The sequence below is a fragment of the Myxocyprinus asiaticus genome, chromosome 18, assembly GCF_019703515.2.
Source record: "Myxocyprinus asiaticus isolate MX2 ecotype Aquarium Trade chromosome 18, UBuf_Myxa_2, whole genome shotgun sequence".
Classification (NCBI taxonomy): Eukaryota; Metazoa; Chordata; class Actinopteri; order Cypriniformes; family Catostomidae; genus Myxocyprinus; species Myxocyprinus asiaticus.
This window is the reverse complement of record NC_059361.1, coordinates 43,825,719-43,838,565: the sequence shown is the minus strand read 5'-3', so window position 1 is coordinate 43,838,565 and position 12,847 is coordinate 43,825,719. Positions and strand designations below refer to the sequence as shown.

The 12,847-nt window shown below is 38.5% G+C and overlaps 1 protein-coding gene across 2 annotated transcripts in view; it reads right to left on the bottom strand.

Moving 5' to 3' along the window:
• The window catches only part of LOC127456318 (transcription factor Maf-like), a 197,684-nt gene extending 185,631 nt beyond the window's left edge, over positions 1 to 12,053 (bottom strand). For both annotated transcript variants that reach the window (XM_051724756.1, XM_051724757.1), the window contains exon 1: positions 10,720 to 12,053. In XM_051724756.1, coding sequence (XP_051580716.1) covers positions 10,720 to 11,705 — 986 coding nt within the window. In that variant the 5' untranslated portion in view covers positions 11,706 to 12,053. The remainder of the gene's footprint in view (positions 1 to 10,719) is intronic.
• Between the last annotated feature and the right edge of the window lie 794 nt (positions 12,054 to 12,847).

Here is a 12,847-nt window from a genome sequence, read left to right as displayed (position 1 = left end):
TAGATGTTAGCAGTAATAAAGTATCTGATAATGGGTCATGGGTCAATACGTCATTATGAGTGTGTATTACGTGGTGATTTTAAACAAATGCACTTAACACAAGTATATGCAGTATGCGTGGCAGTGGCATATAATTAATATTGTTCCAAATGATAACTCAGACTGTGTATTCATGACAATGCTGTCAGTCAATTTGTCCAGAAGGTGAACTGAAATAGTTTGTGAAGTGTCTCAAAAGTTTTCTTTCTGGTTGACCAAAACAACAACACACTCATCATCGCTGCTGCAGCTTGTAGATAGATGCATTTAAATTTTTTTGATCTGCTCGCTAGAGAATCATTTGTTTTTCTTGTTTGTTTTGCAAACTTGTCAAATGGTTATTTCTTCTTCCCAGCCGGTAATGGGCGGAGGGCAGACCAGCTCAAAGGTGTGTTGAGCCACCTACCATACTGGGGTAAAATTGCTTGTCGATTAGCGGCAATTTTTTAATAGGCGTGAATGTGCAAACGGCGAACATTCGCTTCACTTTCTATGGGAAAGCCATGAAAGCCATTCACCTGTGATACGCCTCTCATATTTGCGTCGCCTTTGGTGTGAAAAGGCCTTAAGGCACCTGTATGTTTTGCAGAACTGGAGTAGTAGTCATCCTTGACTAAGTAATTCAAAGTGCGAAGGTATGTACAATCTGAGGATAATGTACGAATCTTGCAAAAAATACTTAAAAGTCCAAATAGTGGGAATGGCGGTGGTAGATGAGCAGTAAACCAAGTGGAATTTCCTTGTAGAGTGAAGGATATAACGTGGGCGGCGGACAATTCCAAGTGCTCTACATTATTCATATGTCATAGAGTCAAAACACAGGTGTCAATTCAATGCTCTTAATTGTGATGGCAGATACTTGCTAGTTATTAAATAAGTGTCACTGACGAGGGGGAAACAGACGGCGATCAGTTGCAGCATAGAAGCTTGTTTAGGCAGTTTAGATCACAGAATGGCAAAGCGTTAGCCAGACACTAGTAAACTGGGTGGACGGCTACACGAACAGACAGTGAGCTATCAACACATGATGATGAATGAACAGGAGAGGGCTCGCAGTGGGCCGATGAACTTTAAATAGTAGGGACATCGGGCACTGTAAAACTCTAGAAGTATGATCATGAGAACAGGTCAAGAAAATCCTGGGAGCGAGCAAGCAATAGGCCAGAAAGCTGGAACCACAGAGTCTTCAATATCCAGTTTGGATTTAAAATATTACATATATAATATAATATTTCATATATAATACATATATAAAACAAATATATATATAACAAATAATCCAGGAGTGGAGTCATGAATAAAAACACGAATGTTAAGTGGCAGCCAGGTGCGCACAGCGTTTTCACATCAGGCGTGAAGTTATAACCGCATATTAATGATTTATAATGCATTTGTAAATGATGTATTAGTCATTAATGTACCCCTTTATTAACCCTTAACAAAGGGAACATTAAAGTGTTACCGTATGATGACTTCTGTAATGCTGTGAGTTGTCCTTGTCGTATATTCTTTTATGTTTGTATATGTGCCACCCCATTACCATATAAATATCTAGAATCCAAATAGTTACACTAATATACAGTATATATATTCCTCAATATAGATATTATGAATATTGCAAATTAAGTGATTTTTATATTGTGTTTTTCATTCAATCTAACAAACAGCCATAAACAATTTTCAGATTCAAAGCTGACCCCAGAATGCATCGGTCAGACCAGAAATATATTTTGTGTATCGGTAGAAAAAAAAGCAATATGATCTGAAATGAGCAGACTACAATAAAGCTAAATATCAAATGTAATTAATGCAAAGAACCCATCTAAACAATTATGTTGTGTAACTAAGACATTGTAACAGATAAGGATGGGCAAGGAGGAGGCGGGAAGTGGCTGAACAGTAAACATAAAGAAACTCAACATAAAACAAACATAAACAAACACAGACACACATGCAACATGGCCGTGTGCGTCTCTCTCTCTCTCTCTCTTGAACTGGTGCCTCCGGCTCATCTTTATCCCCCTCCCGGCTGATTAGCCCGATTCAGGTCTGGCCATGTGTCCTCACGGGCCGACCCCGCCTCCTCCTTGTCACACTCCTCCATCGCCCAACTCAGGCCCGACTCCCTTCCTGGGGGGTTGCCCTTCCAGACGTGCCAGCCGGCAGGTATTCCCCACATTTCTGGAGCCCTGGGAAAGACGAAGGGAGGGAAAGGGGAGAGGGAAAGAGCGAGGCAGAGCGACAGAGAGAGAGAAAAACTTGCTCGCCGGTTCCCGGACACGCTGTCGCCCGGTTCTCAACTGCTCCTCCGCCCCCTGGCGGACAACAGCTCGCTCATCCCCCGGCGGATGGCAGCGAATCCTCCGGCCCCTGGTGAACGGAACCACTCCTCCCCTTCTTCGGCGGACGGCAGCAGCTCCTCCGGCTCTTGGCAGTCAGCAGCGACCCCTCCGTCCCCAGGCGGACGGCAGCGGCGAGGACTCCTTGACAGCGCATCCCTCCTCCCTCCCGGGTTTCGGCACCACTGTATCAGATAAGGACGGACAAGGAGGCGGGAACCGGCTGAACAGTAAACATAAACTTTAATAAGAACTCAACATAAAACAAACATAAACAAACACAGACACACACATGCAACGCGGCCGCATGTGTCTCTCTCTCTCAAACTGGCGCCTCCGGCTCATCTTTATCCCCCTCCCGGCTGATTAGCCTGATTCAGGGCCGGCCGTGTGTTCTCACGGCCCGGCCTCGCCCTCCTCCTCGTCACAGACATTTTCACAGACAAAACATGCACACTGCACACTTCACTCAGGGATGCTTCACTTAGGAAATAAAGAAATTAATTCAATAATAAAAAGAGGGCAAAGTAAGTGCATGAAAAATAATTATTGAGGTTTAAATAGAATATCAGCCAGTTTTAGTGATGCTGGGACAGAGAAAGTAAAGGCTACCGATGATGGAATGATGATTTAAGTGTGTCGCAGTCAGTCACAGTAAATCACCACAAACACGTTTATCAAGAGGCCGGGAGTACGGCAAGGAATAGCTGCAGCTGCTCTCTGATTCAGCACAAACATGGACTCAGTCTCACAGGAGAAACTCTCGCAGTCCCACAACAATGCTTCTATGACTATTTTGATTCATTACGAACTTAAAAATAAATCATCAATTGTTGAAGCAAGGTCTAGCATGTCTAAATGTACAATCGAGAGAGAGTCAAGGTAATATGTTAAGTTGTAATTCTAGAGATGAAATAAAATGATTAAGCTGCTTTATAAATCAGAATGACAAGTCTCAAGTACAAGAGTACTATATTTACTGTTATTGTGCTTCTAAATGTGCCTTTAACTAGGGTAAATTTGCAAAAAAATTTAATTACTCCAGAGAATATTACAAAGTTCATTATCAAAATAACTCCGAGATGGATAACCCTCAAATGTTTATATATACTGTACACTACCAGTCAAAAGTTTTGAAACACTTGACTGAAAGGTTTCTCATGATCTTAAAAATCTTTTGATCTGAAGGCGTATGTTTAAATGTTTGAAATTAGTTTTGTAGACAAAAATATAATTGTGCCACCATATTAATTGATTTCATTACAAAACTACAATTGTATAAAAATAAAAATAAAGTTTTTAGAAATGGATGACTTTGACCAAATAATAAAGAAAAGCAGCCAATAAGTGCCCAACATAGATGGGAACTCCTTCAATACTGTTTAAAAATCATCCCAGAGTGATACTTCAAGAAGTTGGTTGAGAAAATGTCAAGAGTACATGTCTGCAAATTCTAGACAAAGGGTGACTACTTTGAAGATGCTAAAATATAACACAGTTTTGATTTATTTTGGATTTTGTTTAGTCACAACATAATTCCCATAGTTCCATTTATGTTATTCCAAAGTTTTGATGGCTTTACTATTATTCTAAAATGTGAAGAAAAAAAAAATTATAATAAAGAATAAGTGTTTCAAAACTTTTGACCGGTAGTGTATATATAGTATACATTTATAAAATAATATATAAAATATTATTAAATTAAAATAAATATAATATAGTATATTTGGTCATCCTCAATGAAGTTTCTGTAGGTTTTAGGAGCACTTCTAAGGAACATCTCGAACGTAACACTTCCCTCATAATGTTTTCAATATATTGCTGATTTTAGCACGGGAAGCATGAGTATACTGTATATATGGGGAATTTTGTGCAACTTCAGAAAACAATGGAAGTCTATGGGAAAATCTTGCTTTTTAATTAAATACAAAGGATTAAAGGAGTCAGAAGAGAGAAAGAGGCCACATTTTCTGTCATCGCAGCTGTGGTAACTCTTTTTTTAAAACTACTAATTCCTAATTACTTAAATTTAAAACAGTTTTCTAGATTTACACTGCTAAATAAGGCAGAAAGAGATCATCACAGTCTGTGAAAATGGTCCATTGTGTGACTGGGAACTTCTATATGCAACTGTTTGTTACAGTTCAGAGAGTCTTTTTATTTATTTATTTATTTATTAAACAAAATAACAAAATCGGCATTGTCTGCCATTGCAATTAATTGCAATTCTGCTATGCTGAGTCTCTGGGTTAAAAGAGAAACTGGCAACTGAATCTGATAAATGATGCATTCTACTGTATTTACACATAAATTAATTTATATTTAATCAGCCTAAACAGAAGCTGTAGTAATGTCATATTTAGTGTACAATTAAAACAATGTAAATTATCTTGGTGTTGGTGAACTTTTAATTGTAAAAAGAAAAGAAAAATAACACTCATTACAATTAAGATGTTACAGTAGCATATTACAGTTTGCTATCTACACTTACAAAAGCATGTAAACCGATTGCTTTAAAAAAAAAAAAAAAAAGGCAGTAGATTTACTTATTTGGCTCAAGTAAAGTGCACTAGGAATAGTCTACTTTACTTGAGCCATGTAAGTATATCTCTCTTTCTCTGTTTTACACATGCATCACCATCACCATCATCATCTTTACTATGTCTGTACATCGCTGGAAAACCCCACAACTGTGACACACAGTTTCAAAGTGTGTGTACATCTTTCCGAAAGTGCATTTAAGTCCACCAGCATTACCCACATACACACACGCCAGTGAGTGTGCCGAAACACTCCCAGGAGTGCTCAGGATCACTCGATCTATCTGTCTGTCTGCCTGTCTATCTTAACGTAATGTTTACAAACTAAATATATCTAAAAGTCTACTGCAGCCTGCAGTGAGAAAAGAGCTCTGGGAAACTGATGACTGTTTAATTGTATGAAGTCAACTAGTCAAAATAATGCAAAATCACTGAGCAAATATGTTGAGCAAAGCAGATAGTTTTTAGCTGATTAAAAGTGAAAACGGATGAGAAGTAGTTGTTTATCCATAAGAAGAGTGTTCTGCCTGCAGTATTTGTATGTGTTTGAGAGTGTGTGAGTGTGTGTGTGTGTGTGTGTGTGTGCGTGTACATGTTTATACTACATTGTGGGGACCAAATGTCCCCACAAGGATAGTAAAACCTGAGAAAACCTACCTTGAGGGGACCAGCCAGCAGTCCCCATGAGGGAAATGGCTTATTAAACATACTAAACGATGTTTTTTGAAAATGCAAAAAGGTTATGGTTAGGGGATAGAAATTATCGTTAGATCTGTATAAAATCCATAAAATGCGTGGAAGTCTATGGAGAGTCCCCACAATAATATAAAAACAAGTTTGTGTGTGTGTGTATGTGTGTGTGTGTGTGTGTGTGCATCTTAAGGACTCTACAGGAAATGAACATGGCCTCCCCCAAGGGCTGAGATCTCTGTAATGACTTTGAGATTGTTTCTGCAGCACGCTCACTGACCTCCACACATCATCTGTGCATCACACACACTCTCACGACACACACACACACACACATTTAACATGTTAAATAACATGGACAATGGTCATTGATTCAATGAACAGATATTTTCCCGCAAATCGTCCACATTTGCACTGAAAGGTCAAAAGGTTAAAAAAATCAAGCCACTAAAATTTGGAACTTGAGTTTAATTGCTGAAGCCAAATCAAGGAACTAAAGTAACAACCTGCAGTGATTCCTTTATTTTTTCGACCACTTTAAATTTACTTGGCAACACTTTACATAAATGTTCCCTCTGTTAAGGGTTTATAAACGGCTTCATTAATTACTAAAGTAATTTACATGCAATGCAACATTATAAATGTTTGATATTCAGTTATAACAACATACTTAAAAAGGGCAACTTTCATGCAATACTTGCAACTTAACATTTTAACTTGCATGTTATAAAAGCTTAATATATACACTTATTCATTCTTATAATAAAAAATTAAAAAAAAAAAACATAAATGCCAACAATCTATTATCAACAAAAAACTGTCTATTATAGTAAGATTAAAAGGAGGGATTCAGTCCATTTTGTGTTTGTTTATTTATTACTGTAATGTCTTGACTCACTTGTGTTGTCACTTTCCTTGTCACGTTAATGTCTAAAGAATGGTGCTACATCCAAGTGCTGTCTCAATTTACCTAGTCCTAGTTACCTAAAGTCCTTTGCAAAACCTCTTTTCAGCTCTTCATGCTAATTCACATCATATATCATATAATAAAGCCTAATGGCCAATAAACCATATTGAATACATATAGGTACATTTTCATAGGTTACTATTGTTGAATAAGTGTAATTAAGCATTTGTAATGTACAATGGCTCACTAGTTGGCGGGTATTGCATGAAAGTTTCCATTTGTATTCATGTTGTTATAACCCGCATGTTAATGATTTATAATGCATTTGTAAATTAATTATAAGTCATTAATAAACCCATTATAAATACTTAACAAAGGGAATATTAATGATTATAATGCATTTGTAAATTAATTATAAGTCATTAATAAACCCCTTTATAAATCCTTAACAAAGAGAACATTCATGTAAATTAATGCTACCAAGAGAATTGAGTTGAAACTCTAAAACGTACAAAATTGAGTAGAAGTGATCAAAATTATGACAAGTAAAATGGATTTAAACAAAGACGTTGTTATAACAATGATGAAAAATTTTTACAGTGGCTTGTTATCAGCTTTTAATAAATCTTAAATAAACTCAAAGAAATAAGGATTAACAATTCTGTTCACACAAAGTTTAAGAGGAAGTGTAGCTTCTGCCAACTCAAAGTAGTAAAATTGAGCACTTTCCTCTAGTATGCACGAGAGACAGAGAGAGATTTGTCATAAATTGCATTTTTCACATGCATGCTAAAAACCCAGTCTGGGCACAGCTGCAGCCATACAGATTCATGATTTATCATTTTTACACTGCACATGCAGGCCCCTTTCTGACCAATTAATCATCAAGAAAATCATTTAAGCTCTGCAGCTATCCTCCTCTTTTTCTTCTCCTCCAGAACTCTGTTTTAAGAGAGGTGGACAACAGAGCCATATCTGTAACACACAGCGGAGAATCCAAGAACAGATCTCATGAGAGCAGTCTTCATCTCACTTAAAGTGAACTCCTCGTTGGATTTTTACAGCCTGGCGTTCCCTGTTACTGTAAAGCAGAGATTTTCTCTTCCGAACTGTTTCATTCTGGTACAATGTTGCCTTGTGGCAACAAAATACAAAATTCTTTCAAATTAAAAAAAATAATAATGATGTGTTAGTGTTCGATTTTAAGTAGAAAAAAACAGTACTTTTTCTTTTTTTTTCTTTTTTTTTTTTTACCCAGCGGTATCATAATAGAGGGTTAAAATGAATGCTAAAAAAGTTAGTAAAAAAAGGTGACCAGTTACAGCACCTAAGATGTACTCTTTTCCTCGTACATACATTTACATTTTAACCTAAAAGTCAATGGACATGTTATATATTTACAGTACAGCTTAGTGATCATTATACAAAATAATTGACCACAGCATGCCGCAACTGACCAATCAGAATTAAGTATTCCAGAGAGCTGTGCAATATATAGCTTTAAATTTAACTTTCAGTGCTACATTTTTATTTACTTATTTTGTATGTTTATGTGGGTAGGTGTGTGTTAGATATTGGTGCACCTCGGCCAATGTAAAGGCTGTGTATATTATCAACGGCCTTGAACCAGTGGTCACATCCAGCAACGTAAAGAGTGGTGTTGGGTAAGACACCACGCAGATGGATGAACAAACCAAAATGTCCATTTGAGTGGACACAAAAGCGTTTACAAAGTCCAGCAGTGTACCCGTGCTCATACAACTACACATGTCTCACATACTGTACACAGCTGTTCTCTGATATTCGTGCTACAGCCACTTGCTCAATAGCTACACAAACAGCTGTTCTGGAGAGTGAAGCTTCTTAAAATGTTCACACCTCCCTGCACATTTACAGAAACAGGACTGTGTGCAGCACAGGTTAAAAGGGATAACTTTTGTCACGTAATCCATAATTTCTATCGCAAGTCAATCACTGCAAAACAAATAAATGAGACAAGGTGACACCTACCGTGGCACTATAACCTCAGTCTAGACATAAACCAAAGTCCAGCGCATTGACAAGCAGTCGAACTTTGGAGTGTTCAAGCATTGTCTGCCATAAAATGCATTATTTAAAATGCTTTATCAAACATGATGAGCTTTTATGCTCGGTGTTCCTGTGGTAATTTTCAGAGGATGCATTTCGTTTAAGAGAATGTGTTGTGTATCTTGATAAAATTAGCATTCTGCAGAGTTGACGCTGCTTTTATTTAAGCCAAACAACTGTAACTTTAGAGTTTTGCTTTTATAACCAAATGATACTTACGATAACTAATTACATTTTTATCATTTTATCGTATTGAAATCAAGCTACTGATTCAATTATGGTTAAAACAACTAGTGATCACTGAATAACTAACTAACAGAACACTGACAAACGACATCCAGAGAAACCAGACTTTTAAGAGGCCCAAATTGCATTTTATTGCATATCATATAGTTGTATGAAATGGAAAAAAAAGCACATATGAACATCACATATGGTTAGTGGGTGAAATAATTTTGCACAGCAATATATTTTTATATATATATATATATGAAAAGTTTTAATTAGCATAGTTTATAAAAATTATTGAGTAACGGTATATCCTGAATTTATACAAGCAGGGTGTCAATCCCTGACCATAAAACAATGTCCAGACATTTTAATATTGATTACTATATTATTGCCTTGTAAATACTGAATATATTAACAACAGAGAAAGAAAGAAAGAAAGAAAGAAAGAATCGAGTCCTGCTTGACAATATATATATATATATATATATATATATATATATATATATATATATATATATATATATATATATATATATATAAATAAGATAATATCCTTTAGTTTTCAGCAAAGCCATGACAGGTGCTTTTAAATTAGCGTTCTTGATAGATTCCATTGTATGATATATGATTTGCTACAAGCTACATTTAATGCAACTCATTCCAAATAGGTCAGATCTTTTTTTTTTTCTTTTTTTTTTCTTTTCTTTTTTTTTTTTTTTTTGATTGCATGAATTTCCATGTTCAATACTTTGGTTTTAAAATACAGTAAATGGCATAGGCTACAACAGGAATTACATCTGTCAAACTGCTGTTTTCATTGCAAACACATGCTGTAAAAAGCTCTCCAGTTCCGCATTATAAAAATCCAACTGTATGCAAGATGTCTACCACCATGAACAGGCAACAATTTGAGACAGAAATCCTACATCTAATCTCAAAATCACCCTTCTGTGACAGTTTCGACCTGTGGCGTGGGCTACCTTCGACTGTTCTTACATGATGCACAAACAAACAGAAATGTGCTTCATTCCAGAGTTATAAAAACTGCACAAGTTTGACAGTGAATACACAAAACCGCTTTTAGCAACAACACTGTTTAAGTCCCAGAGGGAGATTTCCTTTTAGAAACCAGGTCCTTGTTCTTCCGGTTGGTTCTGAACAGTGCATACAATTTATGGATTGAACTTTTCTATAGGGGAGAATGGAGATATGATGGTCCTTACACTTTTTTAGTCCGTATTCCAAAAAAGTGTTTCGGGAAATGAAAGAAATGTATGAATGCCATGCTGAGTAGAAGTTCATTTCCAAAAAAGAAGTTCATTTTCAAGCCCATAAAAGGGGTGGGGGGGGGATAAGAAATAATGAAAAAAAAGACCATGCATGTCCAGCATGCAGGCACTTCAATAATATGTCTCTAGCAATAATAATGTCTTTCACATAAAGTCACAAAACAAGCAAGCAGAAGGCATGAGATGTTCATGGGGGGAAATGACCAAAAAATAAAAAATAAAAAAAAATAAAATAAAAAAAATAAAAATCCACTGACTTTGGCAAAATAAAGAGAGGAAAAAATAATGATAATAATAATAATTAAAATAAAAAAAAATGATGCTGAAAAAGGGATGAAGGTCAATATCAAACATTAATGATACAAAAAGTAAGTTCAGTCTGTAAAACAAGCCCGCAAAACTCAAGAACTGACTTGAGTTTTCATAAAACCGAGAAAAAAAAAAAAAAAAAGTTGTCAGACTTGATCTAACAACCCCCAAAACTGAAAAATAATAATAATAATAAAAAAAAAATAAAAAAAAATAAAAAAAATAAAAACTTGAAACTTGTTTAGCTTTATCGATCTTTTCTAGGCTTTTTGTGAAGGGCAACTCACATGAAAAACTCCGGGGATGAGGGGTTGTTGTCGCTGCTCGACGAGTTTTCTCGGAAGCCGCTGCTCACGAGCTTCTCGTACTTCTCTTTGTACGCGTCTCTCTCGCGCACCAGTCTGGAGATCTCCTGCTTGAGGTGGTCCACCTGCTGCATGAGCTGGCTCTTCTCGCCCTCCAGGACGTGCCTCTGCTGGACCCTCTTGTAGCGACACGACTGGGCATAGCCTCTGTTTTTGAGGGTTCTCCTCTTCTGTTTGAGGCGGATCACCTCCTCTTTGCCGACGCCGCGCAGCTGGCGGTTGAGCTCGCGCACGGACATGGTGACCAGCTGCTCGTCCGAGAAGCGGTCGTCAAGGTGCGGGTGCTGGTGGTGGCTGCTGCCGGGGTTGCCGCCGCTGGACTGGACCCCTGGAGTCGGGTGCTGCTGGTGGCTGTGATGGTTGTGATGGTGGTGGTGGTGGTGAGGCGCCCCGTTCTGCGCCGCGGCGGCTGCGATGACTGCGGACACCACCGCGGCGGCGGAGCCCATCTCCTCCCCGGCCATCGTACCTCCCGCGCCGGCCGCTCCGCCGAACTGCTGCCCTCGCGCATAGCCGTCGAAGCTCTGCAGCTGGTGCGTGCTGTTGATGAGCGCCTCCACCGCGTCCTCGGGGCTGAAACCCAGCGCCTCCGGGTTGAGCTGATGCTGCTGCTGGTAGCCCGTCATCCAGTAAAAGTCTTCCAGGTGCGCCTTCTGCTCGCTGCTCCCGGAGCCCGGGCTGGGCGCCGAGAAGCTCGGCGAGGGCGGAACTGAACTGCAGGGCGTGCTCATAGGGGTGGAAGACAGGGAGCCCCCGGCGATCAGGCGGCTGCACTGGCTGATGCTGCGATCGGGCTCCAGTGGCTCTTTCTTCACCTCAAACTTCATCAGATCGAAGTCATTAACATATTCCATGGCCAGGGGACTGGTGGGCAGGTCGGAGCTGCTCAGTGCCAGCTCTGATGCCATCCTCTTGCTGCTGCTGCTGCTGCTGACGGTCCTCCAGAGCGGGACAGCTGTCAAAGCGGGCTGGGTCGGGAGACAGTGAGCCAGCTTGAAGACTGGGTTGAAATGCTTTACTCTAAGCTAGAAAAACACAAATGCACGGGTCTAACTCCGGGTTATGAGCTCTCCTTGGCACATCGGATCTTGTTCTCCTGCCTTGTTTGCACATGAGAATTTCGGCGGCTTTGTGTTTCAGACATTTAACACTTTGGTGACTCCTCGAGACCGGACATCATCGTGGTCAAACGGGTGAGTATAACGTGAAAGAACTGCTAAAACGCTGCTGACACAGATGGAGCTGGGAGAGTGCTTTAAAACTGGACACACTACAGTAGACTTTAAAAGCATTGGCGAGAGTTATAGCTGCCGTGACGTCGCCTGCGGAACGAGCCAATGGGCTCCCTGGATCGCGGTGCTCATTAACATACGAGTTAGGAAAGCTAAACTTTTCTCTTCAGCTGACTGTCATTTTGACAAGGTAGGAGGAAGGAGTTAAATCTGTCCGAGTGCGAACATTTAACTCTTTCGTCCTGCGTTTTTTATAACTTTAAATTAAGTCACTAACTTTAAACTAGGCTACTGTTCATAACGCGCGTGTCTATACCATTAGTGTATAGTGTAGTGTGCTTCATCATAATACGTTTCATACCTTGTTGACCTTTTTAATCCAATGCATTCTCTAAAATCAGTAGGGTATTCTCAGATTTTGCCCCACTTATGTTTTATAAAACAATACATAATGTGAACACAATAATGCATAGAGTATAGAGGTGATCTTACAGTACTTTGGGTTTATGAATAACTTTAAATTATATTTTGAAAATTTGGTGTGCTGGAATTAAAACGTAAAAAAACAAAAATAATAATAATAAAAAAAAAAAAAAATACTCTCCACATCAAACTCAGAGTTATAATCACATTTTAATTGTCGCCATAAATAAAACAATGTGTCAATATTTATTAGCTAAGGAAGTGTTCATGGACCGAGCATGGCCCCTTTAAAAGCTCAACACTGCCACCTTTTGGACATAAATAGGATTGAGAGTTTATTGGATCTGTCCTGATATAGCCTACTGCGTTCAGACCTTTATAAAAATTAGTACACT